The sequence below is a fragment of the Pogoniulus pusillus genome, unplaced genomic scaffold (genome assembly GCF_015220805.1).
Source record: "Pogoniulus pusillus isolate bPogPus1 unplaced genomic scaffold, bPogPus1.pri scaffold_64_arrow_ctg1, whole genome shotgun sequence".
NCBI lineage: Eukaryota > Metazoa > Chordata > Aves > Piciformes > Lybiidae > Pogoniulus > Pogoniulus pusillus.
Genome location: NW_026974714.1, coordinates 555,595 through 583,517, shown reverse-complemented (window position 1 = coordinate 583,517; position 27,923 = coordinate 555,595). Strand labels below are relative to the sequence as shown.

General features: G+C 59.9%; 1 protein-coding gene across 1 annotated transcript; it reads left to right on the top strand.

Moving 5' to 3' along the window:
* The first annotated feature begins 1,559 nt into the window (after positions 1-1,559).
* KRT7 (keratin 7) lies at positions 1,560-27,923 on the top strand. The gene is made up of 9 exons (XM_064141700.1): positions 1,560-2,000; positions 4,000-4,208; positions 8,188-8,248; positions 9,491-9,586; positions 16,695-16,859; positions 16,955-17,080; positions 21,744-21,964; positions 24,976-25,010; positions 26,367-27,923. Exons 1-9 carry the CDS (start codon positions 1,629-1,631, stop codon positions 26,552-26,554), a joined length of 1,473 nt encoding a protein of 490 aa, XP_063997770.1. The 5' UTR covers positions 1,560-1,628; the 3' UTR covers positions 26,555-27,923.

The window sequence follows — 27,923 nt, the reverse complement described above, 5'->3', positions numbered from 1 at the left end:
GGACTGCAGGGAGGGACTGAGACCTAACCCAGCTCAGCATCTGCTCAGGGCTGCTGAGGCCACATCCTTGGAGATCCAGAGGGGCCTGGGCAGGCTGCAGAGGTGGGCACAGGCCAAGCTCAGGAGGTTCAATGAGACCAAGGGCAAGGTCCTGCAGCTGGGTCAAGGCAATGCCAAGCACCAATCCAGGCTGGGCAGTGCCAGGCTGGAGAGCAGCCCTGAGCAGAGGGACTTGGGGGTGCTGCTGGAGGAGAAGCTCAGCAGGAGCCAGCAGTGTGCACTTGCAGCCCAGAGAGCAACCAGAGCCTGGGCTGCAGCAGCAGCAGTGTGGCCAGCAGGGCCAGGGAGGGGATTCTGCCCCTCTGCTCTGCTCTGCTGAGACCCCACCTGGAGTCCTGCACCCAGCTCTGGAGCACCTGGGACAAGAAGGCTGTGGAGATGCTGGAGAGTGTCCAGAGCAGGGCCAGGAGGATGCTCAGAGGCTGCAGCAGCTCTGCTGTGAGCACAGCCTGGAAGAGTTGGGGCTGTGCAGGCTGGAGCAGAGGAGGCTCCCAGGGGACCTTCTTGTGGCCTGCCAGGAGCTGAAGGGGGCTCCAAAAAAGCTGGGGAGGGACTTTTGAGGCTGTGAGGGAGTGGCAGGAGTGGGGGGGATGGAGCAGAGCTGGAGGGAGGCAAAGTTAGGCTGGAGGGGAGGAGGAAGTTCTACAGCATGAGAGTGGTGAGAGCCTGGCAGGGGCTGCCCAGGGAGGGGGTTGAGGCTCCATGGCTGGAGGGGTTTGAGGCCAGGCTGGGTGAGGCTGTGGGCAGCCTGAGCTAGGGCAGGGTACCCAGGGCACGGCAGGGGTTGGCACTGGCTGGTCCCTGTGGTCCCTTCCACCCTTGACTGGTTCTGTGATCTCCAAGGTGAGGCTCGACAAAGCCCTCAGCACCCTGAGCCCCTGGGCCATGTCCCTGCTGACCGCGGGCTTGGGCTGGGTCCCCCTTCGGAGGTCCCTTGGGACCCTTCTGCGGCTCTCCGGGACGGGCACAGGACCCAGCGGAGCTCAGCAGCGCTCCGCGGCCGAGCCCAGTCCCTATCCCTGTCCCTATCCCTGTCCCGGTCCCTGTCCCTATCCCTGTCCCTGTCCCCGTCCTTGTCCCTATCCCTATCCCTGTCCCTGTCCCTATCCCTGTCCCTATCCCTGTCCCTGTCCCTGTCCCTATCCCTGTCCCTATCCCTATCCCTGTCCCTGTCCCTGTCCCTGTCCCTATCCCTGTCCCTATCCCTATCCCTATCCCTGTCCCTATCCCTGTCCCTATCCCTGTCCCTATCCCTGTCCCTATCCCTATCCCTATCCCTATCCCTGTCCCTATCCCTGTCCCTATCCCTATCCCTATCCCTGTCCCTGTCCCCGTCCCCGCTCCCGCGGCTCGGCGGGGGCTGGAGGGCAGCCAGGCACACCCAGCCCTGCCCCCGCCCGGCGAACCCCTCCCGGGGCTGCCCTGGGGCCAAGCCCAGCTGCTCCCGCGGGATAAAAGCAGGAGCGGGCAGGAGCCCTCCCGCACTGCTCCGCACTGCTCCGCAGCTCCGCTCGCAGCCTCGCCAGGGTGCGCAGCGCTCCGCAGGACCCCCGGCAGCCGCCGCAGCTATGTCTCGCTCCGTCAGCTTCAGCTCCCGCTCGGTGGCGGTGCCCGGGGCCAGCCCGGTGCGGGTCAGCAGCGTCTCCGCCGCCCGCGGGCTGAGCCGGGCGGGAGGCTTCGGCAGCTCCAGCCTCTACAGCCTGGGCTCCGGCAAGAGGATCTCCCTGGCCGGGGGCAGCTCCTACAGCCTCCGCTCCGGCTACGGCTACGGAGGAGGCGTGGGGCTGGCTGGCCCCGGGGGCATCCAGGAGGTCACCATCAACCAGAGCCTGCTGACCCCCCTCAACCTGGAGATCGACCCCAACATCCAGCGGGTGCGCAAGGAGGAGAAGGAGCAGATCAAGAGCCTCAACAACAGGTTCGCCTCCTTCATCGACAAGGTGAGGGGCTGGGAGGGGCAGGGGCAGGACCTCAGCGGTGAGGTGGGACCTGCTTGGAGCCAGGAGCGACCCCCACAGATTTCTTTAACCCAATGGGGAGGTCCTCAGATGGGCTCAGGGGGAGGTCCTCAGGAGGTTCTGGGCTGTGGGACCTGCTTGGAGCCAGGAGTGACCCCCAGAGCTTGCTTAACCCAATGCAGGGGCTCACAGATGGGTTGGGGGGGGGGGGGGGGGGGGGGGGTGTCCTCAGCAGCGTGGAAGGGTTGGTAGTGATGTGGGACATGCTTGGAGCCAGGAGTGACCCCCAAAGTTTGCTTAGATGAGCCCATGGGGGGGTCCTCAGCAGCGTGGAAGGGTTGGCAGCTCTGTGGGACCTGCTTGGAGCCAGGAGTGACCCCCACAGGTTTCTTTAACCCAATGGGGAGGTCCTCAGATGGGCTCAGGTGGAGGTCCTCAGGAGGTTCTGGGCTGTGGGACCTGCTTGGAGGCAGGAGTGAGCCCCAGAGCTTGCTTAGCCCAAGGGAGGGGTCCATAGGTAAGCCCATGGGGGGGTCCCCAGGAGGGTTGCCAGCTCTGTGGGTCCTGCTCTGAAGCAGGAGTGGCCCCCAAAGGTTTTTTAACCCGATGGGGAGGTCTTCAGATGGGCTCAGGGGGAGGTCCTCAGGAACACAGTGAGGTTCTGGGCTGTGGGACCTGCTTGGAGGCAGCAGTGAGCCCCGAAGTTTGCTTAGCCCAAGGGAGGGGTCCATAGATGAGCCCATGGGGGGGTCCCCAGGAGGGTTGCCAGCTCTGTGGGACTTGTTCTGAGGCAGAAGTGACCCCCAGAGCTTGCTTAACCCAATGGGGGGTTCACAGATGGGCTCAGGGCGAGGTCCTCAGCAGCAGGGTGAGGAGCTGGGAGGGTTGGCAGCTCTGTGGGACCTGCTTTGAAGCAGGAGTGACCCCCAGGGCTTGCTTCCCCAGTGAGGAGGTTCTCAGATGGGTCCATGGGGAGGTCCTCGGCAGCAGGGTGAGGAGCTGGGAGGGTTGGCAGCAATGTGGACCCTGCTCTGAGGCAGCTGTGACCCCCAGGGCTTGCTTAACCCCCCGAGGGGTTCTCAGATGGGCTAAGGGAGAGGCCCTCAGCAGCACAGTGACACTGCAGGGGCTGCAGACACGACTCTGGTCTGAGCCCTGCTGGCACTGCAGGGGCTTGCCCTGCTTTGTGCCCCCTTGCTTGCCCAGCACGAGGGTGCAGATCAGGTCTGCAGCACCATGAGCACAGCACCAGCACCTCCAGGGAGGGTGAGGGCCTCTGGGAGAAGCCTCAGCCCAGCAGAGCTGTGCAGGTCAGAGCTGGCTGTGGGTGTCTGCACTGCCCTGCAGCTCTGGGCCTCTGCTGCCCTGCCCTCATCCACCCCCTGCCTTGTGCCACCTCAGGCTCTGCCCTCATCCACCCCCTGCCTTGTGCCACCTTTGGCTCTGGCATCCTCACCATGCCAGGAATCCTGCCCTGGGCTGGGAGGGCTGTGGATGACTTCTGTCAAGGGTCAGGAGAGCAGAATCTGCTTTGACTCACACAGAGCCCCAAAGCCAGCCCCAGGCTGCTGTGCTCCCCTCAAGGTCTTTATGGCCCCTCCAGAGCTTAGATCCTTCCCTCGAGGTCTTTATGGCCCCTCCAGAGCTTAGATCCTTCCCTCGAGGTCTTTATGGCCCCTCCAGAGCTTAGATCCTTCCCTCGAGGTCTTTATAGCCCCTCCAGAGCTTAGATCCTTCCCTCGAGGTCTTTATGACCCCCTCCAGAGCTTAGGTCCTTCCCTCATGGTCTTTATGACCCCCTCCAGAGCTTAGGTCCTTCCCTCATGGTCTTTATGACCCCTCCAGAGCTTAGATCCTTCCCACAGGCACTCCAAGTCCTCCAGATGCCATCCCTCACCCATCCCCCAGGACCTTCACTCCACAGTGCCAGCTCCTCCCTTTCCTTCTTGCTTTCACCAACCACCTCTTGGTGGCTTTCCAGGTCCGCTTCCTGGAGCAGCAAAACAAGATGTTGGAGACCAAATGGAGCCTCCTCCAGGACCAAAAGACCTCCAGGAGCAACATAGGTCCCATGTTTGAAGCCTACATCAGCAACCTGCGCCGGCAGCTGGATGCGCTGCTGGGGGACAAGGGGCGGCTGGAGGGAGAGCTGAAGAACATGCAGGACCTCGTGGAGGACTTCAAGACCAAGTAACCAGCACCTGCCCCACCCAAGGGTCTCCTTCAGCTGGCAGCTTGGTGGGGGGAGGCTTGGCAGAGCTGTGCCCAACTCTTCTGGTCATGAGGGAGAGCTTTTCCCAGCCAGAAGTTAGGGGTTTGGTCCAGGGAAGCTGGAGGAGGTGCTCAGGGGCTGTGCTCCTCAGGGGCTGTGCTCCTCAGGGGCTGTGCTCCTCAGGGGCTGTGCTCCTCAGGGGCTGTGCTCCTCAGGGGATGTGCTCCTCAGGGGCTGTGCTCCTCAGGGGATGTGCTCCTCAGGGGCTGTGCTCCTCAGGGATGGGCTGCTCAGGGGATGTGCTCCTCAGGGGCTGTGCTCCTCAGGGGCTGTGCTCCTCAGGGGCTGTGCTCCTCATTAGATGTGCTCCTCAGGGGCTGTGCTCCTCAGGGGCTGTGCTCCTCAGGGGCTGTGCTCCTCAGGGGCTGTGCTCCTCAGGGGCTGTGCTCCTCAGGGATGGGCTGCTCAGGGGCTGTGCTCCTCAGGAGATGTGCTCCTCAGGGGCTGTGCTCCTCAGGGGCTGTGCTCCTCAGGGGCTGTGCTCCTCAGGGGCTGTGCTCCTCAGGGGCTGTGCTCCTCAGGGGCTGTGCTCCTCATTAGATGGGCTGCTCAGGGGCTGTGCTCCTCAGGGGCTGTGCTCCTCAGGGGCTGTGCTCCTCAGGGGCTGTGCTCCTCAGGGGCTGTGCTCCTCAGGGATGTGCTCCTCAGGGATGGGCTGCTCAGGGGCTGTGCTCCTCAGGAGATGTGCTCCTCAGGGGCTGTGCTCCTCAGGGGCTGTGCTCCTCAGGGGCTGTGCTCCTCAGGGGCTGTGCTCCTCAGGGGATGTGCTCCTCAGGGATGGGCTGCTCAGGGGCTGTGCTCCTCAGGGGCTGTGCTCCTCAGGGGCTGTGCTCCTCAGGGGCTGTGCTCCTCAGGGGCTGTGCTCCTCAGGGGCTGTGCTCCTCATTAGATGGGCTGCTCAGGGGCTGTGCTCCTCAGGGGCTGTGCTCCTCAGGGGCTGTGCTCCTCAGGGATGGGCTCCTCAGGGGATGTGCTCCTCAGGGGATGTGCTCCTCAGGGATGGGCTGCTCAGGGGCTGTGCTCCTCAGGGGCTGTGCTCCTCAGGGGCTGTGCTCCTCAGGGGCTGTGCTCCTCAGGGGCTGTGCTCCTCAGGGGATGTGCTCCTCAGGGGATGGGCTCCTCAGGGGATGGGCTCCTCAGGGGATGGGCTCCTCATTAGATGTCTCCTCATTGGATGTGCTCCTCATTGGATGTGCTCCTCAGGGGATGTGCTCCTCAGGGGATGTGCTCCTCAGGGGATGTGCTCCTCAGGGGATGTGCTCCTCAGGGGATGTGCTCCTCAGGGGATGTGCTCCTCATTAGATGTGCTCCTCATTAGATGTGCTCCTCAGGGGATGTGCTCCTCAGGGGATGTGCTCCTCAGGGGATGGGCTCCTCATTAGATGTGCTCCTCAGGGGATGTGCTCCTCAGGGGATGTGCTCCTCAGGGGATGGGCTCCTCATTAGATGTGCTACTCAGGGGACGGGGTCCTCATTGGATGTTCTCAGCAAACTGGGTCCTCATTAGATGTGGTCCTCACTGATGAGGTCCTCAAGGGATGTGGTCCTCAGTGGCTCCATCCTCCTGGCTTTGCTTTGTTGCCTCCTGAGGAATTCATAGATTCACAGAATGCTTTAGGTTGGAAGGGACCTCAGAGATCCTCCAGCCCAGGCAGAGGTCACCCCAGAGCCATCCTCCCTCTGCCCATTTCCCTCCAGCCCCCCCCAGCCAGCAGCTCTTTGACCCTGCCCAGCTGGGAGGCTGCAGCTTGGGTCCCTCCTGCTGCTGCTGCTCTTCTCCCCCCACTGCTGATCCACTGCTTACTCCAACTCATCCAGCTGGTGCTGAGCAGACTGCAGCTGGGCTGAGCAGATCTTCCCCTGCTCCTCTTCCTCACTCAGCAGCAGATGAAGGTTTCCCCACTCAGGGCAGGTGGAGGCCACGAGGTCACCTCCCTGCACTCCAGGGCACAGCAGCTGCTGGGGGAGAGAAGCAGAAGAGTGCAGCAGGGCTCAGGGTCAGGACAGGAGTCTGTGGGCTGAGTTCATGCCAAGGGGAAAGGACAGCACCAAGTGAATCATTATGGGATGGGTTGGGCTGGAAGGGAGCTCAGAGCTCAGCCCCTGCCATGCCCAGGGACAGCTGCACCAGCACAGGCTGCTCAGGGCCTCAGCCAGCCTGGCCTGGGATGGTGCCAGGGAGGGGCAGCCACAGCCTCCCTGGGCAGCCTGTGCCAGGCTCTCCCCACCCTCCTGGGGAAGAATTTCCTCCTCCTGTCTCACCCCAGTCCAGCTTCTTCTGGTTTGAAGCCACCACCCCTCAGCCTGGCACTGCCAGCCCTCAAAGGTCCTCCAGCTCCAGCCCCCTGCAGGCAGCAAGGAGACCCCAAACGAAAGCAGCTTGCTCAGAGCCTGACCTTGAGTGTCCTCAGGCCTGGGCACTGCACAGCCTCCCTGGGCAGCCTGTGCCAGCCTCTGCCCAGCCTCACTCCCAACAACTTCTTCCTCCTCTCCTCTCCTTTCTCCCTCTCCCCTCTCCCAGCTCCAAGCCATTGACCCTCTCCTGCCCCCCCCCAGCCCTTCTCCCCACTCCCTCCCCAGCTCTCCTGCAGCCCTTCAGCTCCTGCCAGCCTGCTCCAAGCTCTGCCTGCAGCCCTGAACACCTCCAGGGAGGGACATTCACAGCCTCCCTGGGCAAACTCTCCTGCAAGAGGGTCAGACACTGGCACAGGCTGCCCAGGGAGCTGCTGCTCCAAGCTCCTCCTCTTCTCCAGGCTGAGCAGGGGTTGGTACTTTGGGTTGGCCATGCCAGGTTGGGTCCCTGGGGAGCCCATGGCAGCTGAGCAGGTTGCTGTGTGGTCGCTGAGCTGCTGCTTGGCTTGTGGGGAGGTGTCAGAGCCTCTTCTAAGCACCTTTTCAGCCCAGACCATATCAGCTGGGAGGAGGCCCATGAAGAAAGTAGCCTTTGTGCCAACCTGAGCCCAACCCAAGGGCACAGGGGAATGCCTTGAGTGAAATAAAAGAATAAAAGGGGGGAGAGAGGAAGGAGGGAGCTGGCAGGCTGCATGGAGCAGGAACTGAAAGCAAACAGCCCTGATAATGCCTGGGGTGTGGTGAGGGAAAGTCAATAGCCAGGGATCCCCAAGCAGCTGCGTGGCAGAGATGAGGCCTCCAGCCCTGGCAGCTCTCTGTGCCCATCCACAGCTGCTCCCTCAGCCCTGGGAGCTGTTTCTGTGCCCATCCCCAGCTCAGACCCATCCCTGGGAGCTGTTTCTGCTCTGTGCTCATCCCCAGCTCAGACTCATCCCTGGGAGCTGTTTCTGCTCTGCACATCCAGGCCTGAGGAGATCTGTGGCTAGAGTAGACCTCAGCCTTGAGGAGACCTCAAGCTTGAGGAGACAACAGACCTGAGAAGACCACAGGCTTGAGGAGATGAGCAGCTTAAAGATACCTCAGGCTAGAGGAGATCCGTGGCTAGAGGAGGTCTGTGGCTTGAGAAGACCACAGACCTGAGGAGATCTGTGGCTTGAGGACATCACAGACCTGAGGAGATCTGTGGCTTGAGGACATCACAGACCTGAGGAGATCTGTGGCTTGAGGACATCACAGACCTGAGGAGACCTCAGGCTTGAGGAGATCTGTGGCTAGAGTAGACCTCAGGCTTGAGGAGACCTCAAGATGGAGGAAACCACAGACCTGAGGAGACCTCAGGCTTGAAGATACCTCAGGCTTGAGGAGGTCTGTGGCTAGAGGAGGTCTGTGGCTTGAGGAGATCTGTTGCATGAAGAGATCCCAGCCCTGAGGAGAGCACAGGCTGAGGCAGTTCAGGAGGGCTCCTGGGGGGAGCAGGGCACTGGGGTGACTCTGAGCCCCTTTTGCCCTGTGCCCATCTCCTCCCCACCCCTGCTCCTCCTGCAGGTACGAGGATGAAATCAACAAGCGCACAGCAGCAGAGAACGAGTTCGTGGTGCTGAAGAAGGTGAGGCCCCTGGGTGCTGGCTGGGCCTGCTCAGCATCCTCCTTGCAGCCTTTCTCCCTCCCCCTTTGCCCTGCACTCTGCTCCAGGCTGTGCCCAGGCAGCTGCAGGTCTGGGTGCTGAAGTCTCCGTGGGAAGCTGGGGAGGAGGCTCAGGCCCCAGGAGCTCCTGGGCTGTGGCTGTGTCTCTCCTGGGGATGCTGCCCAAGGCCTCCTCTGACTGCCCAGGCTGGCAGGTGGCAAACCCAGCTCCAGGAGAGCCTGCAGAGCCCAGAGCCATGGAGTGGTTTGGGTTGGAGAAGGCCTTTAACATCCTCCACTCCAACCTGCAGCTCAACCCCACCATGGGCACCAAACCACAGGTGCCATGGCCACAGGGTTCTGGAACACCTCCAGGCAGTCCTGCTGCACAACCCCCCCTGAGTGCCCTCTTCCCCCCCAGGGGCTCTGCAGGCTCAGTGCATGGAGGCTCCTCCAGCCCTGCTCCCACTGCAGGCTGCTTGCTGGGGGGGCAGGGGTCTGGCTCCTGCAGAGCCTGCAGGGTGGATGGGTGCTGGGGGGGTGTGGGGGTCCTGCTCCTCTCCTGCCCAGTGCCCATTCAGCTCCTCCTAGAATCACAGCAGCAGAATGGTTTGGGTTGGAAAAGCTCTCTGAGATCATCCAGTCCAGAACCAGCCCAGCCCCACCATGGGCACCAACCCATGGGCACAGTGCCATGGGCACAGGGCTCTGGAGCCCCCCCAGGCATGGGCACTGCCCCAGCAGCTCCCTGGGCAGCCTGGGCCAGGCCTGCAGAACCCTCCCAGGGCAGGAATTGTTGCTCAGGGCCAAGCTCCACCTGCCCTGGGGCACCTTGAGGCCATCTCCTCTTGGCCCTTGGCAGCACAGCCCAACCCCCCCCTGGCTCCAGCCTCCTCTCAGGCCCTGCCACAGCCCCACAAGCTCTGCCCTCAGCCTCCTCTCCTCCAGCCTCACCCCCCCCAGCTCCCTCACCTGCTCCTCCCCAGCCTCTCCTCCAGACCCTTCCCCACCTCCAGGCCCTTCTCTGGCCCTGCTGCAGCTCCTCAGTGTCCATGTGGGGTCCTGCAGTGCCTGTTCCACTGCCCATGGCTGGTTTTTGGGTGGGCAGAGCTGGAGAGCAGACAGCTTGGGGAACCTGTTGGGCTCATGGCTGCTGCTGAAGGCATTAAAGGCTGAGTGGCCTCAGCTGTCCAAGTGATGTCAATCTCCTTGGGCCCTTGTCTAGGATGTGGATGCTGCCTACATGAACAAAGTGGAGCTGGAGGCCAAGGTGGATGCCCTAACAGATGAGATCAACTTCCTGAGGTCCCTCTACGAAGCGGTAAGGTCCCTTCTGTGCCTCCTGCTTCCCCCTGTGTGGCACCAGCAGAGGGTGAGGAAACAGCAAAGAGCTGTTCCCAGCGCTGAGAGGGCTGAGGGGGCGCTGGAGGCTTCCCTTGCCTCGGCAGCCTGCAGGTGGAGTGGACCTTCTGGATTTGTCTGGCTCCGATGGTGGCCAGGACCTGCGGGGAGGTTTGGGTGGGAGTCGTGTGGAAAGCAGGAAGAGCAGCGAGGAGGCAGCGCCAGAGCCGGGCTGTGCTGCCGCTGGTGTGCACTGGGGTGCACTGGGGTGTGCTGGGTGTGCTGGAGTGTGCTGGTGTGTGTGTGCTGTGTGCGCTGGTGTGTGCTGTGTGTGCTGTGTGCACTGGTGTGTGCTGTGTGTGCTGTGTGTGCTGTGTGTGCTGTGTGTGCTGTGTGCACTGGTGTGCGCTGGTGTGCGCTGGTGTGCGCTGGTGTGTGCTGGTGTGTGTGTGCTGTGTGCACTGGTGTGTGCTGTGTGTGCTGTGTGTGCTGTGTGTGCTGTGTGTGCTGTGTGCGCTGTGTGCGCTGTGTGCGCTGTGTGCGCTGTGTGCGCTGTGTGCGCTGTGTGCGCTGTGTGTGCTGTGTGCACTGGTGTGCGCTGGTGTGCGCTGGTGTGCGCTGGTGTGCGCTGGTGTGTGCTGGTGTGTGTGTGCTGTGTGTGCTGTGTGTGCTGTGTGTGCTGTGTGCACTGGTGTGCGCTGGTGTGCGCTGGTGTGCGCTGGTGTGTGCTGGTGTGTGTGTGCTGTGTGCACTGGTGTGTGCTGGTGTGTGCTGTGTGTGCTGGTGTGTGCTGGTGTGTGTGTGCTGTGTGTGCTGTGTGCACTGGTGTGTGTGTGCTGTGTGTGCTGTGTGTGCTGTGTGCACTGGTGTGTGCTGGTGTGTGCTGTGTGTGCTGGTGTGTGCTGGTGTGTGCTGGTGTGTGCTGGTGTGTGCTGGTGTGTGCTGGTGTGTGCTGTGTGTGCTGGTGTGTGCTGGTGTGTGCTGTGTGCGCTGGTGTGCGCTGGTGTGCGCTGGTGTGTGCTGTGTGTGCTGTGTGTGCTGTGTGTGCTGTGTGTGCTGTGTGTGCTGTGTGCACTGGTGTGTGCTGGTGTGTGCTGGTGTGTGTGTGCTGTGTGCGCTGGTGTGCGCTGGTGTGTGCTGGTGTGTGCTGGTGTGTGTGTGCTGTGTGCGCTGGTGTGTGCTGGTGTGTGTGTGCTGTGTGCACTGGTGTGTGCTGGTGTGTGCTGTGTGCGCTGGTGTGTGTGCTGTGTGTGCTGTGTGCACTGGTGTGCGCTGGTGTGCGCTGGTGTGTGCTGTGTGTGCTGTGTGTGCTGTGTGTGCTGTGTGCACTGGTGTGCGCTGGTGTGCGCTGGTGTGTGCTGGTGTGTGTGTGCTGTGTGCACTGGTGTGTGTGTGCTGTGTGCGCTGGTGTGTGTGTGCTGTGTGTGCTGTGTGTACTGGTGTGTGTGTGCTGTGTGTGCTGTGTGTGCTGTGTGTGCTGTGTGCGCTGGTGTGTGCTGTGTGTGCTGTGTGTGCTGTGTGCACTGGTGTGTGCTGTGTGTGCTGTGTGTGCTGTGTGTGCTGTGTGTGCTGTGTGTGCTGTGTGCGCTGTGTGCGCTGTGTGCGCTGTGTGCGCTGGTGTGCGCTGGTGTGCGCTGGTGTGCGCTGGTGTGTGCTGGTGTGTGCTGGTGTGTGTGTGCTGTGTGCGCTGGTGTGTGCTGGTGTGTGTGTGCTGTGTGCACTGGTGTGTGCTGGTGTGTGCTGTGTGCGCTGGTGTGTGTGCTGTGTGTGCTGTGTGCACTGGTGTGCGCTGGTGTGCGCTGGTGTGTGCTGTGTGTGCTGTGTGTGCTGTGTGTGCTGTGTGCACTGGTGTGCGCTGGTGTGCGCTGGTGTGTGCTGGTGTGTGTGTGCTGTGTGCGCTGGTGTGTGTGTGCTGTGTGCGCTGGTGTGTGTGTGCTGTGTGTGCTGTGTGTACTGGTGTGTGTGTGCTGTGTGTGCTGTGTGTGCTGTGTCTGCTGTGTCTGCTGTGTGTGCTGTGTGTGCTGTGTGTGCTGTGTGCGCTGGTGTGTGCTGTGTGTGCTGTGTGTGCTGTGTGCGCTGGTGTGTGCTGTGTGTGCTGTGTGTGCTGTGTGTGCTGTGTGTGCTGTGTGTGCTGTGTGTGCTGTGTGTGCTGTGTGCGCTGTGTGCGCTGTGTGCGCTGTGTGCGCTGTGTGCGCTGGTGTGCGCTGGTGTGCGCTGGTGTGCGTGTGCTGTGTGCGCTGGTGTGCGCTGGTGTGCGCTGGTGTGTGCTGGTGTGCGCTGGTGTGTGCTGGTGTGCGCTGGTGTGCGCTGGTGTGTGTGTGCTGTGTGTGCTGGTGTGTGCTGGTGTGCGCTGTGTGTGCTGTGTGCGCTGTGTGCGCTGTGTGCGCTGTGTGTGCTGTGTGTGCTGTGTGTGCTGTGTGTGCTGTGTGTGCTGTGTGTGCTGTGTGCGCTGGTGTGTGTGTGCTGTGTGCACTGGTGTGTGTGTTCTGTGTGTGCTGTGTGCACTGGTGTGTGTGTGCTCGGGTGTGCTGTGTGTGCTGTATGCACTGGTGTGCTGTGTGTGTTGTGTGCACTGGTGTGTGCTGTGTGCACTGGTGTGTGTGTGCTGTGTGTGCTGGTGTGCACTGGTGTGTGCTGTGTGCACTGGTGTGTGTGTGCTGTGTGTGCTGTGTCTGCTGTGTGTGCTGTGTGTGCTGTGTGCACTGGTGTGTGTGTGCTGTGTGTGCTGTGTGTGCTGGTGTGCGCTGGTGTGCGCTGTGTGCGCTGTGTGCGCTGTGTGCGCTGTGTGTGCTGTGTGCACTGGTGTGTGTGTGCTGTGTGCACTGGTGTGTGTGTGCTGTGTGTGCTGTGTGTGCTGTGTGTGCTGTGTGTGCTGTGTGTGCTGTGTGTGCTGTGTGCACTGGTGTGTGCTGGTGTGCACGAGTGTGTGCTGTGTGCACTGGTGTGTGTGTGCTGTGTGTGCTGTGTGTGCTGTGTGTACTGGTGTGTGTGTGCTGTGTGTGCTGTGTGTGCTGTGTGTGCTGTGTGTGCTGTGTGCACTGGTGTGTGTGTGCTGTGTGCACTGGTGTGTGCTGGTGTGCACGAGTGTGTGCTGTGTGCACTGGTGTGTGTGTGCTGTGTGTGCTGTGTGTACTGGTGTGTGTGTGCTGTGTGCACTGGTGTCTGTGTGCTGTGTGTGCTCTGTGTGTGTGTGCTGTGTGCACTGGTGTGTGTGTGCTGTGTGCACTGGTGTCTGTGTGCTGTGTGTGCTCTGTGTGTGTGTGCTGTGTGCACTGGTGTGTGTGTGCTGTGTGCACTGGTGTGTGTGTGCTGTGTGCACCGGTGTCTGTGTGCTGTGTGCACTGGTGTGTGTGTGCTGTGTGTGCTCTGTGTGTGTGTGCTGTGTGCACTGGTGTGTGTGTGCTGTGTGCACTGGTGTGTGTGTGCTGTGTGCACTGGTGTCTGTGTGCTGTGTGTGCTCTGTGTGTGTGTGCTGTGTGCACTGGTGTGTGTGTGCTGTGTGCACTGGTGTGTGTGTGCTGTGTGCACCGGTGTCTGTGTGCTGTGTGCACCGGTGTGTGTGTGCTGTGTGTGCTGTGTGTGCTGTGTGCACTGGTGTGTGTGCTGTGTGCACTGGTGTGTGTGTGCTGTGTGTGCTGTGTGTGCTGTGTGCACTGGTGTGTGTGCTGTGTGCACTGGTGTGTGTGTGCTGTGTGCACTGGTGTGTGTCTGCTGTGTGCACTGGTGTGTGTCTACTGTGTGCACTGGTGTGTGTGTGCTGTGTGCACTGGTGTGTGTGCTGTGTGCACTGGTGTGTGTGTGCTGGAGTGTGCTGGGTGCACTGGTTTGTGTGTGCTGTGTGTGCTGTGTGCACTGGTGTGTGTGTGCTGGGGTGTGCTGTGTGTGCTGTGTGCACTGGTGTGTGTGTGCTGGGGTGTGCTGTGTGTGCTGTGTGCACTGGTGTGTGTGTGCTGTGTGCACTGGTGTGTGTGTGCTGTGTGTGCTGTGTGCACTGGTGTGTGCTGTGTGCACTGGTGTCTGTGTGCTGTGTGAACTGGTGTGTGTGTGCTGTGTGCACTGGTGTGTGCTGCGTGTGCTGTGTGTGTGTGTGCTGCGTGTGCTGTGTGCACTGGTGTGTGTGTGCTGTGTGTGCTGGTGTGTGCTGTGTGCACTGGTGTGTGTGTGCTGTGTGTGCTGTGTGCACTGGTGTCTGTGTGCTGTGTGTGCTGTGTGTGCTGTGTGCACTGGTGTGTGTGCTGTGTGCACTGGTGTGTGTGCTGTGTGCACTGGTGTGTGTGTGCTGTGTGCACTGGTGTGTGCTGCGTGTGCTGTGTGTGTGTGTGCTGCGTGTGCTGTGTGCACTGGTGTGTGTGTGCTGTGTGTGCTGGTGTGTGCTGTGTGCACTGGTGTGTGCTGTGTGTGCTGTGTGTGTGTGTGCTGTGTGCACTGGTGTGTGTGTGCTGTGTGCACTGGTGTGTGTGTGCTGTGTCCACTGGTGTGTGTGTGCTGTGTGTGCTGTGTGCACTGGTGTGTGCTGTATACACTGGTGTGTGTGCTGTGTGCACTGGTGTGTGTGCTGTGTGTGCACTGGTGTGTGTGTGCTGTATACACTGGTGTGTGTGTGCTGTGTGTGCTGCTGTGTGTGCTGTGTGCACTGGTGTGTGTGTGCTGTGTGTGCTGTGTGCACTGGTGTGTGTGCTGTGTGCACTGGTGTGTGTGTGCTGTGTGTGCTGGGGTGTGCTGGTGTGCATTGGTGTGTGTGTGGCAGTGTATTAGTGTGCGCTGGTGTGTGCTGCAGTGTGCACTGGTGTGCACTGGAGTGTGTTGGTGTGCTCTGGTGTGTGCTGGTGTGTATTGGTGTGTGTGTTGGTGCATGCACTGCTGTGCACTGCTGTGCTCTGCTATGTGCTGCTGTGCGCTGCTGTGCACTGCTGTGTGCTGCTGTGCACTGCTGTGTGCTGCTGTGCACTGGTGTGTGCTGGTATATGCTGCTGTGTGCTGCTGTGCCCTGCTGTGCACTGCTGTGCACTGGTGTGTGCTGGTGTGCACTGGTATGCGCTGCTGTGTGCTGCTGTGCACTGGTGTGCGCTGGTGTGCGCTGGTGTGCACTGGTATGCGCTGGTGTGCACTGGTATGCACTGCTGTGCACTGCTGTGCACTGCTGTGCACTGGTGTGCACTGGTCTGTGCTGCTGTGCACTGCTGTGCACTGGTGTGTGCTGGTGTGCATTGGTATGCGCTGGTATGTACTGCTGTGCACTGGTGTGCACTGGTGTGCACTGCTGTGTGCTGCTGTGCACTGCTGTGTGCTGCTGTGCACTGGTGTGCACTGCTGTGTGCTGCTGTTCACTGCTGTGTGCTGCTGTGCTCTGGTTGTGCACTGCTGTGCACCGCTGTGCACTGCTGTGTGCTTGTGCCGGGCGAGAGGAAAGCAAAGCTGCTCCCCTCAGCACCTTTGCCTTAGCCACTGCTTGCAGGGCTGGAGCTTGGCTGGGCTGGACACTTGAATCAGGGAATGCTTTGGGTTGGAGAAGCCCTCTGGGATCATCCAGACCAGCTCCAACCCAGCCCCACCGTGAACACCAACCACAAGTGCCATGGCCACAAGGTTCTGAAACCCCTCCAGGCATGGGCACTCCACCACCACCTGTCTGGGCAGCCTGGGCCAGGCCCTGATCATTCTGGCAGTAAAGAATTGTTCCTCATGGCCAAGCTGGACCTGCCCTGGGGCACCTTGAGGCCATCTCCTCTTGCCTGGCCCTTGGACCTTGGCAGCAAAGCCCAACCCCCACTTGGCTCCAGCCTCCTGTCAGGCACTTGCAGAGCCTCAGAAGTTCTCCTCTCAGCTTCCTCTCCTCCAGCCTTAACACCCCCAGGGTCAGGTGCTGGCGTCTGGACCTGGCTTTGCTGTGGAGCTGAAGCTCAAGCTCCTCGGGCTGGCATCTTCTGCTGGGCTCTGATCTCAGCAGTGAGCTCAGCAAACCCTGCCCTGAGCATGCAGGGGACAGGAAGTGCTCCACACCTGCTGTGGGTTGCAGCTTTCTGCTCTGCAAGGCTGAGCTGATTCCGTTGGGTCCTAATTAAGGAAGGTTTTGATTGAATGACTCTAATCTGCCTCCCTTTGCCTCCTCTCCTCCTGCCTCCCTTTGCCCTTCTCTCCTCCTGCCTCCCTTTGCCTTTCTCTCCTCCCACCTCCCTTTGCCCTTCTCTCCTCCTGCCTCCCTTTGCCCTTCTCTCCTCCTGCCTCCCTTTGCCCTTCTCTCCTCCTACCTCCCTTTGCCTTCTCTCCTCCTGCCTCCCTTTGCCTTCTCTCCTCCTGCCTCCCTTTGCCTTTCTCTCCTCCCACCTCCCTTTGCCTTCTCTCCTCCTGCCTCCCTTTGCCTCCTCTCCTCCTGCCTCCTTTTGCCTTTCTCTCCTCCTACCTCCCTTTGCCTTCTCTCCTCCTGCCTCCCTTTGCCCTTCTCTCCTCCTACCTCCTTTTGCCTTTCTCTCCTCCTACCTCCCTTTGCCTCCTCTCCTCCTGCCTCACTTTGCCCTTCTCTCCTCCTACCTCCCTTTGCCCTTCTCTCCTCCTACCTCCCTTTGCCTTCTCTCCTCCCACCTCCCTTTGACCTTCTCTCCTCCTGCCTCCCTTTGCCTCCTCTCCTCCTGCCTCCTTTTGCCTTTCTCTCCTCCTACCTCCCTTTGCCTTCTCTCCTCCTGCCTCCCTTTGCCCTTCTCTCCTCCTACCTCCCTTTGCCTCCTCTCCTCCTGCCTCACTTTGCCCTTCTCTCCTCCTACCTCCCTTTGCCCTTCTCTCCTCCTACCTCCCTTTACCTCCTCTCCTCCTGCCTCCCTTTGCCTTTCTCTCCTCCTACCTCCCTTTGCCTCCTCTCCTCCTGCCTCACTTTGCCTTTCTCTCCTCCTGCCTCCCTTTGCCCTTCTCTCCTCCTGCCTCACTTTGCACTTCTCTCCTCCTACCTCCCTTTGCCCTTCTCTCCTCCTGCCTCCCTTTGCCCTCCTCTCCTCCTGCCTCCCCTTTGCCTTCCTCTCCTGCCTCCCCTTGGCTTCCATACAAGAGGCTCTCCAATCTCCATCACTAAGGCTGCACTTTCCCATGCCCCCCTCCAGGAGCTGCAGGAGCTGCAGGCCCAAATCTCTGACACCTCCGTGGTGCTCTCCATGGACAACAGCAGAAACCTGGACCTGGACAGCATCATCGCAGAGGTCAAGGCGCAGTACGAGGAGATCGCCAACCGCAGCCGGGCGGAGGCCGAGTCCTGGTACCAGAGCAAGGTGAGGCAGCAAGGCAGGGGTGAGCCAGGGGCAGGGAGGGGAGCTGGGGGGCGCTGGGCTGGGTCTCCATCACCTGCCCCTGCTCTGTGCTGCAGTACGAGGCGCTGCAGGTGACGGCCGGGAAGCATGGCGATGACCTGCGCAGCACCAAGAGCGAGATCGCCGAGATCAACCGCATGGTCCAGAGGCTGCAGGGGGAGATCGAGGGGGCCAAGGCTCAGGTGAGCACCTGCCCTGCTGCCCCGCTGCCCACACAGTGGCTGGGCTGGGAAGGGGACTCTGGAGGTCACAGAACCATCATCCAGGCCAACCTGAACCCCAGAGATCATCCAGGCCAACCTAGAACCCCAGAGATCATCCAGGCCAACCCAGAACCCCAGAGATCATCCAGGCCAACCTGAACCCCAGAGATCATCCAGGCCAACCCAGAACCCCAGAGATCATCCAGGCCAACCTGAACCCCAGAGATCATCCAGGCCAACCCAGAACCCTAGAGATCATTCAGGCCAACCCAGAACCCCAGAGATCATCCAGGCCAACCTAGAACCCAGAGACCATCCAGGCCAACCCAGAACCCCAGAGATCATCCAGGCCAACCCAGAACCCCAGAGATCATCCAGGCCAACCTAGAACCCAGGAACCATCCAGGCCAACCCAGAACCCCAGAGATCATCCAGGCCAACCCAGAACCCAGGAACCATCCAGGCCAACCCAGACCCCCAGAGACCATCCAGGCCAACCTGAACCCCAGAGATCATCTAACCCAAGCCCCACTCCTGCCAGTGAGAGGTCACCTAGAAGAGGTCACATCCAGGTGGGTTTGGGATCTCTTCAGCCCCTCTCTGGTGGAGCTCCAGGCACTTTCATTAAGGAAGTTCATGGATGCCTGGGATGGTTTGGGTTGGAAGGGACCTCAGAGACCACCCAGCTCCAGGCAGGTGGGAAGGGCAGGGACACCTTCCCCCAGCCCAGGTTGCTCAAAGCTTCTTCCAACAGCAGCAAGAAGTCCTGGGGGCCTTGGTTGGGACTCAAATGATCCTCCAAGTCCAACCACTCTCCAGCTCTACCAAGGCTGAGGCTCAGCCCCAGCCCTCAGCAGAGCATCTCTGCAGCTTTGAAACCCCTCCAGGGGTGGGGACTCAGCCTCCTCCCTGGGCAAGGACTGGCAGCAGTCTGGGGGTGGCTGCCATGGTCACCTTGAGAGGTGTCAGCTCTGCTGGGGGGGAGGAACTCCTTTGAGGCAGGCAGCTGGGAACAAGCCCTCCAGTGGCCTGGGGGCACGGGAGGGATGCAGGGCAAGGCTGCCTGTGCCAGCCACACACACTCACGGCACCATCAGGGCCTTTGCCTGGCACCCCCACACCAACAAATTTGCTGTGGCCCTTCTGGATGACTCCATCTGGGTCTGCAAGTCCAGCAGGTGAGCTCTAGGCAGTGTCCTGGGGATGTTCCTCCCTTTGGGTGTCCCTCCACAGCCCCTCCCTGCTCCCCACTTTGCCCCCTCACATACCCACCCCAAGGCTTCCTGCAGGGTCTGCCCTCTGCTGCCTTGGGCTTGGCTCTCACTGGCCCCAGGCTGTGCAGCAGGAGCTCTGTAAGGACATCTCCAAAGCTCTTAGGCCTTAACCCTGGATCCCAGCATGGAGGGGTGGGAAGGGACCCCCCAGTGCCAACCCCACCCTGCCCCAGCAGGGCACCCACAGCAGCTTGCCCAGGGGCACAGTGCCCAGGGTAGGGGTTGGCAGCTCTGCGCACAAGGAGACTCCACAACCTCTCTGGACTCCACCACCACCTCCCTGGGCAGCCTGGGCCAGGCCCTGACCACTCCTGCAAGGCAGAAATTGTTCCTCATCACAGCATGAAGGGTCTGGAAGGGACCTCTGGAGCTCACCCAGTGCCCAACCCCACCCTGCTCCAGCAGGGCACTCACAGCAGCTTGCTCAGGGGCACAGTGCCCAGGGAGGGTCTGGAAGAGAGCAAAGCTGAGCAGGGCAAAGCTGAGCTGAGCTGAGCTGAGCAGAGCAGAGCAGGGCAGAGCAGAACCTCCTTGGAGCTGCTGGCCTCACTCTTGCCAACCTCCAGGTCCTGTTTGGTTTGCAGCTGGCTTTAGAGAGGGATTGGTCACTTGCAGGGGTCTAGGAGGCAGCAGCAAGGCTGAGGGAGGTTCTCCTGAGCAGGGCACCCTCAGCAGCCTGCCCAGGGGCACAGTGCCCAGGGGGGTTGGCAGCTCTGCACACAAGGAGGCTCCATAACCTGCTCCAGGCCTCCAGCACCCTCACACCAAACATGTTTCTCCTCCTGCTCAAGGTGGCACCTCCTGGGCTCCACTTCGTGCCCCTTGTCCTGTCCTTGTGCACCACTGAGAAGATTCCAGCCCCATCCTCATGTCCCTGGAGGCATTTAGATGCCCTCCTTGCAGCCTCCTGGGCTCTTTGCCCACTCCCTGCTCTGCAGAAGGTGATGCCAGGGCTGGGCACTGGGCAGGACTTCTCAGCCCTGTGGGACCTTCTGTTTGCTTTCTCCAGAGGCCCTGCAGGGCTTTATCTGAGGTGGTGGAAAGCAAAGCAGTGAGCAGGGCTTGGGGCCCTGGTGGAGCCTGGCAGGGAGCTGCAGATAAACCTCCTGTGACTCAGCCCCGGAGGTTTGTTTGGTTTCAGGGCAGGGAAGCTTCAGCACCCAGCGGGGGGAAGCCAGGAGCTGCCCAACAGCAGGAGCCTTGAGTGAGGAAGGAGGCTCTGAAGCACCAAGGAGCTCCCCCTGAGCCCTCCCAGCCCAACCTGGGGCACCTCTGGAGGTGCAGGGGGCACAGCTGAGGGTGGAACACAGCAGGTTCCACCTGGGCAGGAGGAGAAAAGCAAAGGCTGAGCCCTGGGGCTGAGAGCCTGCAGCAGAGCAGCCCCAGAGGGCATCTGGGCAGTGCCCAGCAGGAGCTGAAGGAGCTGTGGGGGCAGGAGGCTGGGGCCAGGCTGTGCTGAGTGGTGCCCAGGGGCAAGGGGCACAGAGTGGAGGGCAGCAGGAGGAGAAAGTTGTTTGGTGTGAGGGTGCCAAGGCCTGGAGCAGGCTGCCCAGAGAGGCTGTGGAGCCTCCTTGTGTGCAGTGCTGCCAACCTCCCTGGGCACTGTGCCTCTGGTCAAGCTGCTGTGGGTGCTCTGCTGGGGCAGGGTGGGGCCGGCACTGGGTGGGCTCCAGAGGTCCCTTCCAGCCCATCAGGGACAGCTGCTCTGTGGGGGTTGGGTGCTGAGCTCCCCTCTGGGCTCCCCTCTGGCTCCTCTGGGTGCCACCTGCGGTTGGCAGCCTCTCACCACCCTGAGGTGTCTGCCAGGGAGCCTTTGGCACAGCCTGCTCTGCCCTGGGGTGGCTCAGCAGGGCCTGGGTGAGACACCAGAGAAGTTGTGGAGTCTCCTTCTCTGCAGACCTTCAAGCCCCACCTGGCTGTGTCCCTGTGTGCCCTGCCCTGGGCACCCCTGCTCTGGCAGGGAGGGTGGCACTGGATGCCCTCCAGAGGCCCCTCAGGGGTGCCCTGAGGCTCTCTGTGCTCTTTGTTCAGCTCAGCTCTGCTCCAGTCCATGCTTGGCTCACATCAAAGCTGTGCTGTGGACAAGCCCTGACGCATGATCCTGGCATCCTCGAGGGGGTTGGCTTGGAAGGGACCCCCAAAGCTCAGCCAGTTCCACCCCCCCTGCCCTGAGCAGGGACACCTCCCACTGGCTGAAGGCTTCACCCAGCCTGGCCTCGAACACCTCCAGGGGTGAGAAGAACTTCTCTGGGGAGCCCATTCCAGTCTCTCACCACCCTCAGAGTAAAGAACTTCCTCCTCCAGCCTGGCCTTGAGCTCCCTCCGGGGAGGGAGCATCCACAACCCCCACCCCGGGCAACCTGTGCCAGCCTCTGCCCACCCTGAGGGGAAGAAGGCAGGCAGAGGAAGCAGAGCTCAGGAGCTGTGCTGCCCAGGCTGCTTGGGGCTGCCCAGGGCTCAGGAGCTGTCCTGCCCAGGCTGCTTGGGGCTGCCCAGGGCTCGGGAGCTGTGCTGCCCAGGCTGCTCTGGCACTGCCCAGGGCTCAGGAGCTGTCCTGCCCAGGCTGCTTGGGGCTGCCCAGGGCTCAGGAGCTGTGCTGCCCAGGCTGCTTGGGGCTGCCCAGGGCTCAGGAGCTGTGCTGCCCAGGCTGCTTGGGGCTGCCCAGGGCTCAGGAGCTGTGCTGCCCAGGCTGCTTGGGGCTGCCCAGGGCTCAGGAGCTGTGCTGCCCAGGCTGCTTGGGGCTGCCCAGGGCTCAGGAGCTGTCCTGCCCAGGCTGCTCTGGGGCTGCCCAGAGCTCAGGAGCTGTCCTGCCCAGGCTGCTTGGGGCTGCCCAGGGCTCAGGAGCTGTGCTGCCCAGGCTGCTTGGGGCTGCCCAGGGCTCAGGAGCTGTGCTGCCCAGGCTGCTCTGGCACTGCCCAGGGCTCAGGAGCTGTGCTGCCCAGGCTGCTTGGGGCTGCCCAGGGCTCAGGAGCTGTGCTGCCCAGGCTGCTCTGGCACTGCCCAGGGCTCAGGAGCTGTCCTGCCCAGGCTGCTTGGGGCTGCCCAGGGCTCAGGAGCTGTGCTGCCCAGGCTGCTCTGGCACTGCCCAGGGCTCAGGAGCTGTCCTGCCCAGGCTGCTTGGGGCTGCCCAGGGCTCAGGAGCTGTGCTGCCCAGGCTGCTTGGGGCTGCCCAGAGGCCATCCAGGAGCGCAGCCTGGGCAGAGGAACTGAGTCTGCCTCCTGGCAGAGCCTCTCTTGGCGCCAGCTGAGCCTCCTCTGCAGCCTGTGCCCCCCACAGCCTCCCTGCAGGGGTGACCCTGCGGGGCTGAGCGCGGGGCAGGCGCCCAGGGCAGGTCGTGCTGGGGCTGACGCCGCTGCCCTGCCCGCAGCGAGCCAAGCTGGAGGCCTCCATCGCCGAGGCGGAGGAGCGCGGGGAGCTGGCGCTGAAGGACGCCAAGGCCAAGCTGGAGGAGCTGGAGGCAGCGCTGCAGAAGGCCAAGCAGGACATGGCCAGGCAGCTGCGTGAGTACCAGGAGCTGATGAACGTCAAACTGGCACTGGACATCGAGATTGCAACCTACAGGAAGCTGCTGGAGGGCGAGGAGAGCAGGTGAGGACCACCCCAGGGGGCAGGCCAGGGTCCAGCTCTGCCTCCCCCTCACCTGGGCACCTTCAGAGGGCTCAAGGAGAGAAATCCTCCAGCTCCAGCTGAGCTTTGGTGCTGCAAATCAGAGCATGGGTTGGGAAAGTCCTCTGGGGTCAGCCAAGTGCAAGCAGCACCAACCCCACCATGGGCACAGTGCCATGGGCACAGCGCTCTGGAGCCCCCCCAGGCATGGGCACTGCCCCAGCACCTCCCTGGGCAGCCTGGGCCAGGCCTGCAGAACCCTCCCAGGGCAGGAATTGTTGCTCAGGGCCAAGCTCCACCTGCCCTGGGGCACCTTGAGGCCATCTCCTCTTGGCCCTTGGCAGCACAGCCCAACCCCCCCCTGGCTCCAGCCTCCTCTCAGGCCCTGCCACAGCCCCACAAGCTCTGCCCTCAGCCTCCTCTCCTCCAGCCTCACCCCCCCCAGCTCCCTCACCTGCTCCTCCCCAGCCTCTCCTCCAGACCCTTCCCCACCTCCACTCCCTTCTCTGCCTCTGCTGCAGCTCCTCACTGCCCTCCTGCCACTCAGCTGCCCAACCCTGCCCCCACCTCTGCCCTCCCCACTGCCCACTGCAGGGGCACAATCCCTGCCCTGCTCCTGCTGCCCACACCACTGCTGAGCCAGCCCAGGCTGCTGCTGCCCTCCTTGCCCACCTGGGCACCCCCTGGCTCAGCTCCAGCTGCTGCCACCAACCCCCCCCAGCTCCTTCTTCCCCTGGGGGCAGTTCCCATCCCCTCTGCCCCCAGCCTGGAGCCCTCCTGTGCTTGTTGTGCCCCCAGGGCAGGCCCCAGCCCTTGGTGCCCTCATCCCAGTGCCCTCAGCCCTGGCTGCATCCTGCCCAGGGCCCTCTGCAGAGCCTCCAACCCCTCAGCAGCTCAACTCCCACCCAATGAGGCTGAAGACTCAAACTGCCAAATCTGGGAGGGGAATTTGATGCTTTAGGGGAAATTTTTTTGCTTTATGGGGGAAATTTTGATGCTTTAGTGGAAAATTTGATGCTTTTGGGACAAAATTTGGTACTTTGGAGGGAAAATTTGATACTTTGTGGAGAAAATTTGATGCTTTAGGGGAAAATTTTGATGCTTTTGGGATAAAATTTGATTCTCTGGTAGGAAATTTGATACTCTGGGGGAAAATTTGATGATTTATGGAGAAATTTTGATGCTTTTGGGGAAAATTTGATGATTTAGTGGAAAATTTGATACCTTATGGGGAAATTTTGATGCTTTGGGGATAAAATTTGATTCTCTGATAGGAAATTTGATACTTTGGGGGGAAAAATTGATGATTTAGGGGAAAATTTTATGCTTTATAAGGAAATTTTGGTGCTTTATGGAGAAATTTTGATGCTTTAGTGGAAAATTTTATACTTTCTGGCGAAATTTTGGTACTTTATGGAGAAATTTTGATTCTTTGGGGGAAAATTTGATACTTTGTGGGGAAATTCTGATGCATTTGGGATAAAATTTGATACTTTGTGGAGAAAATTTGATGCTTTAGGGGAAAATTTGATGATTTAGTGGAAAATTTGATATTTTGTGGGGAAATGTTGATGCTTTTGAGATAAAATTTGATTATCTGATAGGAAATTTGATACTTTGGGGGGGAAATTTGATGATTTAGGGGAAAATTTTATGCTTTATAAGGACATTTTGGTGCTTTATGGAGAAATTTTGATTCTTTAGGGGAAAATTTGATGATTTAGTTGAAAATTTGATGCTTTGTGGGGAAATTTTGATACTTTATGGAGAAATTTTGATGCTTTAGGGGAAAATTTGATGATTTAGGGGAAAATTTGATGCTTTGTGGGGAAATTTTGATGCTTTTGGGATAAAATTTGATTCTCTGATAGGAAATTTGATATTTTTTGGGGGGAAAATTTGATGCTTTAGTGGAAAATTTGATACTTTGTGGGGAAATTCTGATGCATTTGGGATAAAATTTGATACTTTATGGAGAAATTTTGATTCTTTAGGGGAAAATTTGATGATTTAGTGGAAAATTTGATACCTTATGGGGAAATTTTGATGCTTTGGGGATAAAATTTGATTCTCTGATAGGAAATTTGATACTTTAGGGGAAAAAAATTGATGATTTAGGGGAAAATTTGATACTTTGTGGGGAAATTTTGATGCTTTAGAGATAAAATTTGATTCTTTGGCAGGAAATTTGATACCCTGGGGGAAAATTTCAATATTTAGGGGAAAATTTTATGCTTTATAAGGAAATTTTGGTGCTTTATGGAGAAATTTTGATGCTTTAGGGGAAAATTTCATGATTTAGTACAAAATCTGATAATTTGTGGGGAGTTTTTGATGCCTTTGGGATAAAATTTAATACTTTGGAGGGAAAAATTGATACTTTGTGGAGAAAATTTGATGCTTTGGGGGAAATTTTGATGCATTTGGGATAAAATTTGATTCTCTGGTAGGAAATTTGATACTTTGGGGGGAAAATTTGATGATTTAGGGGAAAAGTTTGATGCATTATGGAGATATTTTTGATGCTTTAGTGGAAAATTTGATACTTTGTGGGGAAATTTTGATGCTTTGGGGATAAAATTTGATTCTCCTGTAGGAAAATTGATACTTTGGGGGGAAATTTATTAATTTGAGGGTAAGATTTGATGCTTTGGGGGTAAAATTTGATGCTTTGGGGTGAATTTTTTTAACTTTATGGGGAAAATGTTACATTTTGGGGGGAAATTTGCTGCTCTGGGGGTGAAGACCAACAACAAACCACCCACAAATGAGACCTTTTCCCTTTGATGTTGGTGGAAAATTTGCCTGCAGCTCAGATCCTGCTGGGATTAGGGCAGAGCCTCTGTGCCCTGCCAGCACCCCCAGGCTGGCAGCAGAGGTGGCAGCTGCAGAGCAGCTCTGAGCCATTGTCCTCAGCCTCAGCCCTGGGGGGACACTGAGTAAGGCCAACTCTAAGCCCTCCTCTTCCTCTCTGTCTTCTGCTCCTCCTGCAGGTTGGCTGGAGATGGAGTTGGCAACGTCAACATCTGTGAGTTGAGTTCTTTGTCACTGAGGGTTTCACCCCTAGCCCTGTGCCCACAGGAGGGGCACCTGGGCACAGGCAGGAGGCTCAGAGGGTCCTGCCTCAGCCTCCTGCCACCCACTTGGGCAGCTCCTGAGATGGAAGCCTCTGAGGCAGGAGCTGGCTCCAGCACTGGCTCAGCTGGCAGGGTAGCAGCAAAGGACTCTGAGGTCATCCAGTCCAAGCAGCAACCCAAGCCCACCATGGGCACAAATGCCATGGCCACAGGGGTCTGGAGCACCTCCAGGGGTAGGGACTCCACCACATCTCTGGGCAGCCTGGGCCAGGCTTGGAATCATAGAATCAATCAACCAGGTTGGAAGGGACCTCCCAAATCATCCAGGCCAGGCTCTCACCCAGCCCCAGAACCCTTCCAGGGCAGAAGTTTCTCCTCATGGCCAACCTCAACCTGCCCTGGGGCACCCTGAGGCCATCTCCTCTTGGCCCTTGGCAGCACAGCCCAACCCCCCTCTGGCTCCAGCCTCCTCTCAGGCACTTGCAGAGCCTCAGGAGGTCTCCCTTCAGCCTCCTCTTCTCCAGCCTCCACCCACCCTCAGCTGCTCCTCCCCAGCCTCTTCTCCAGCCCTTTCCCACCTCTGTTGCCCTCCCCTGGAGAAGGCACAGCCTGGGAGTCAGAGGTGGCACTTGGAAGGTGCCATTCCAGCTTGGAAAGTGTTGGCTTCCCACCCTGCCTGGCACTGGGCAGCTGCTGCTGTCCCAGAGGCATTGTCCACAGCTCCAGAGCACTGCTGCTGGGGAGCCACAGCCCCTTTGGCACACCAAGAGATGAGCAGGATGAGGTCCTCCATGCTGCAGGGGGTCCTGAGCCAGGCTGAGTGCTGGAGGCGAGGCTGAGCTGAGCTCCTCAGCATGGAGAAGGAATGCTCTGGGCCAAGAGCCAGCAGCAGCTTTAGTGCCTCAGGCCCTAGTGGCTGCAGGAGGTCCCAGGGAGCTCTCCTCTGGGTGCTGCAGCTCAGCAGTGGCCTCTCTGGGAGGGTGCCCAAGTGTGGGAGGCTCTCCTGTGGTTTCCAAGGTGTGGAGGCTCTCTGGAGGTGCCCAAGCTGTGGGAGGCTCTCTGGAGATGCCCAAGCTGTGGGAAGCTCTCTGGTGGTGCCCAAGCTGTGGGAGGCTCTCAGGTGGTGCCCAAGCTGTGGGAGGCTCTCAGGTGTGCCCAAGGTGTGGGAGGCTCTCAGGTGGTGCCCAAGGTGTGGGAGGCTCTCAGGTGGTGCCCAAGCTGTGGGAAGCTCTCAGATGTGCCCAAGCTGTGGGAGGCTCTCTGGAGGTTCTCTGGTGCTCACCTTTGGTTTGTTCTCTCTCCTCCAGCTGTGGTCAGCTCCAGTGGTGGAGGAGCCTACGGCAGCTCTGGAGGGTTCCTGGCAGGAGGAGCTGGAGGAGCCCTCAGCCTGGGGGCAGGAATGGGCAGTGGGGCTCTGGGCTTCTCCTCAGGGGGCAGCTCCAAATCCTACACCATCACCACGACCTCATCCAGCAGGAGAAGCATCAGGAAGTAGCTCCAGGAGGGGAGAGCAGCAGCAGGGAGGGGAGGGGGAAAGCCACAGGGAGACTCTTGGAGGCTTCTGTAGGACACTTTGGCTGCAGTGATGGAGGAGCTGGAGCAGGACCCCCCAGAGTGACCCTCCCAGGCTTGAGCCTGCCCTGAGGAACCTGCAGAGATCCACAGGATGGGTTGGGCTGGATGGGACCTTAGAGGTCACCCAGGTCCAAGTCACCTTCCACCAGGAGGCCTCATCCTGCCTGCCCCATTCCAGGTTCAAGCCTGCAGGGTGGAACTCACCCCACGAAGCAGGGGGGAGGAAGCTCTGTGGGCTTGGTCCCCTCTGCTGGGGGCTGGGTCTCAGCCTTCAAAGGGCAAAGCAAGGCAGAAGAGCCCCAGCAGGTGACCCCCCCCAGTGCAGCTTGGGAGGTTTGATCCCCCCCTTAGGCTCCTCAAGGACCCCAACCCTCAGCTCAGCTCTCAGCTTGGGGCTCCCCTCAGAGCACACCCAAGGAGGAGGCAGTGAAAGTGCTTTGGGCTCCTCCTGACCTGCCTCAGGAGTGGAACTCCACAAACTGCTCTGGCTGGAGCTGGTCCCTGGCCAGGGCAGCATTGGAGGCTCCTCAGAGCCAAGAGATCCCCCAGCAACCTCCTCCCCTCCCCCAGCAACCTCCTCCCCTCCCCCAGCCAGTCCTGCTCTTCCCCCAGAGCTTGAGGGAGGTGAAGTTGCCTACAGCTGGCAAATGGGAGCTAACAGCCTCCATCCTGGGGGGGTCATCAACCATCCTGGGGGGTTCAGCCTCCATCCTTGGGGGGTCAGTCTCCATCCTTGGGGTTCAGCCTCCATCCTTGTGGGGGTTCAGCCTCCATCCTTGTGGGGTCAGTCTCCATCCTTGGGGTTCAGCCTCTATCCTTGAGGGGGTTCAGCCGCCATCCTTGGGGGGTCAGCCTCCATCCTTGGGGGGTCAGCACCCATCCTCGGGGAGTCATCCCCCATCCTGGGAGTGTCTTTTGGACCCCCTTAGGAGTTCAGAGGGTTCCTGGTGGTGTCTGATGGCTTCAGTACAGCCCAAACCAAAGTGTGCTTGGTTGAGGCCCCACGAGAGCCACTTCTGGCTCCTACCACAGTGGGTCTTCAACTCAGGCTTCTTCTGGCTCCTGCCAAGGGAGCCTTCAGCTTTGGACATCTTCCAGCTCCTGCCAGAAAGGGTCTCCAGCTGCAAGCCTGCCCAGGGAAGCAGCCAGCTCCTCCCTGGTCACTCACTCCAAGAGCTGTTGTGTCCCCCCCAGCCGTGTCCCAGCAGCCTCCCTGGGGCTGCTGCTTGATGTCTTTTGCCATCTGAGACCTCAGCAAGAGGCTCTCAATAAAGTTCTCCTCTCCTGTG

Bases quoted from the DNA above. Each gene is read 5' to 3' on its own strand.
- KRT7 (XM_064141700.1), top strand. From the start codon at position 1,629: ATGTCTCGCTCCGTCAGCTTCAGCTCCCGCTCGGTGGCGGTGCCCGGG. The intron at 8,249-9,490 runs GTGAGGCCCCTG...GCCCTTGTCTAG, and splicing joins AGTTCGTGGTGCTGAAGAAG to GATGTGGATGCTGCCTACAT. The intron at 16,860-16,954 runs GTGAGGCAGCAA...TCTGTGCTGCAG, and splicing joins AGTCCTGGTACCAGAGCAAG to TACGAGGCGCTGCAGGTGAC.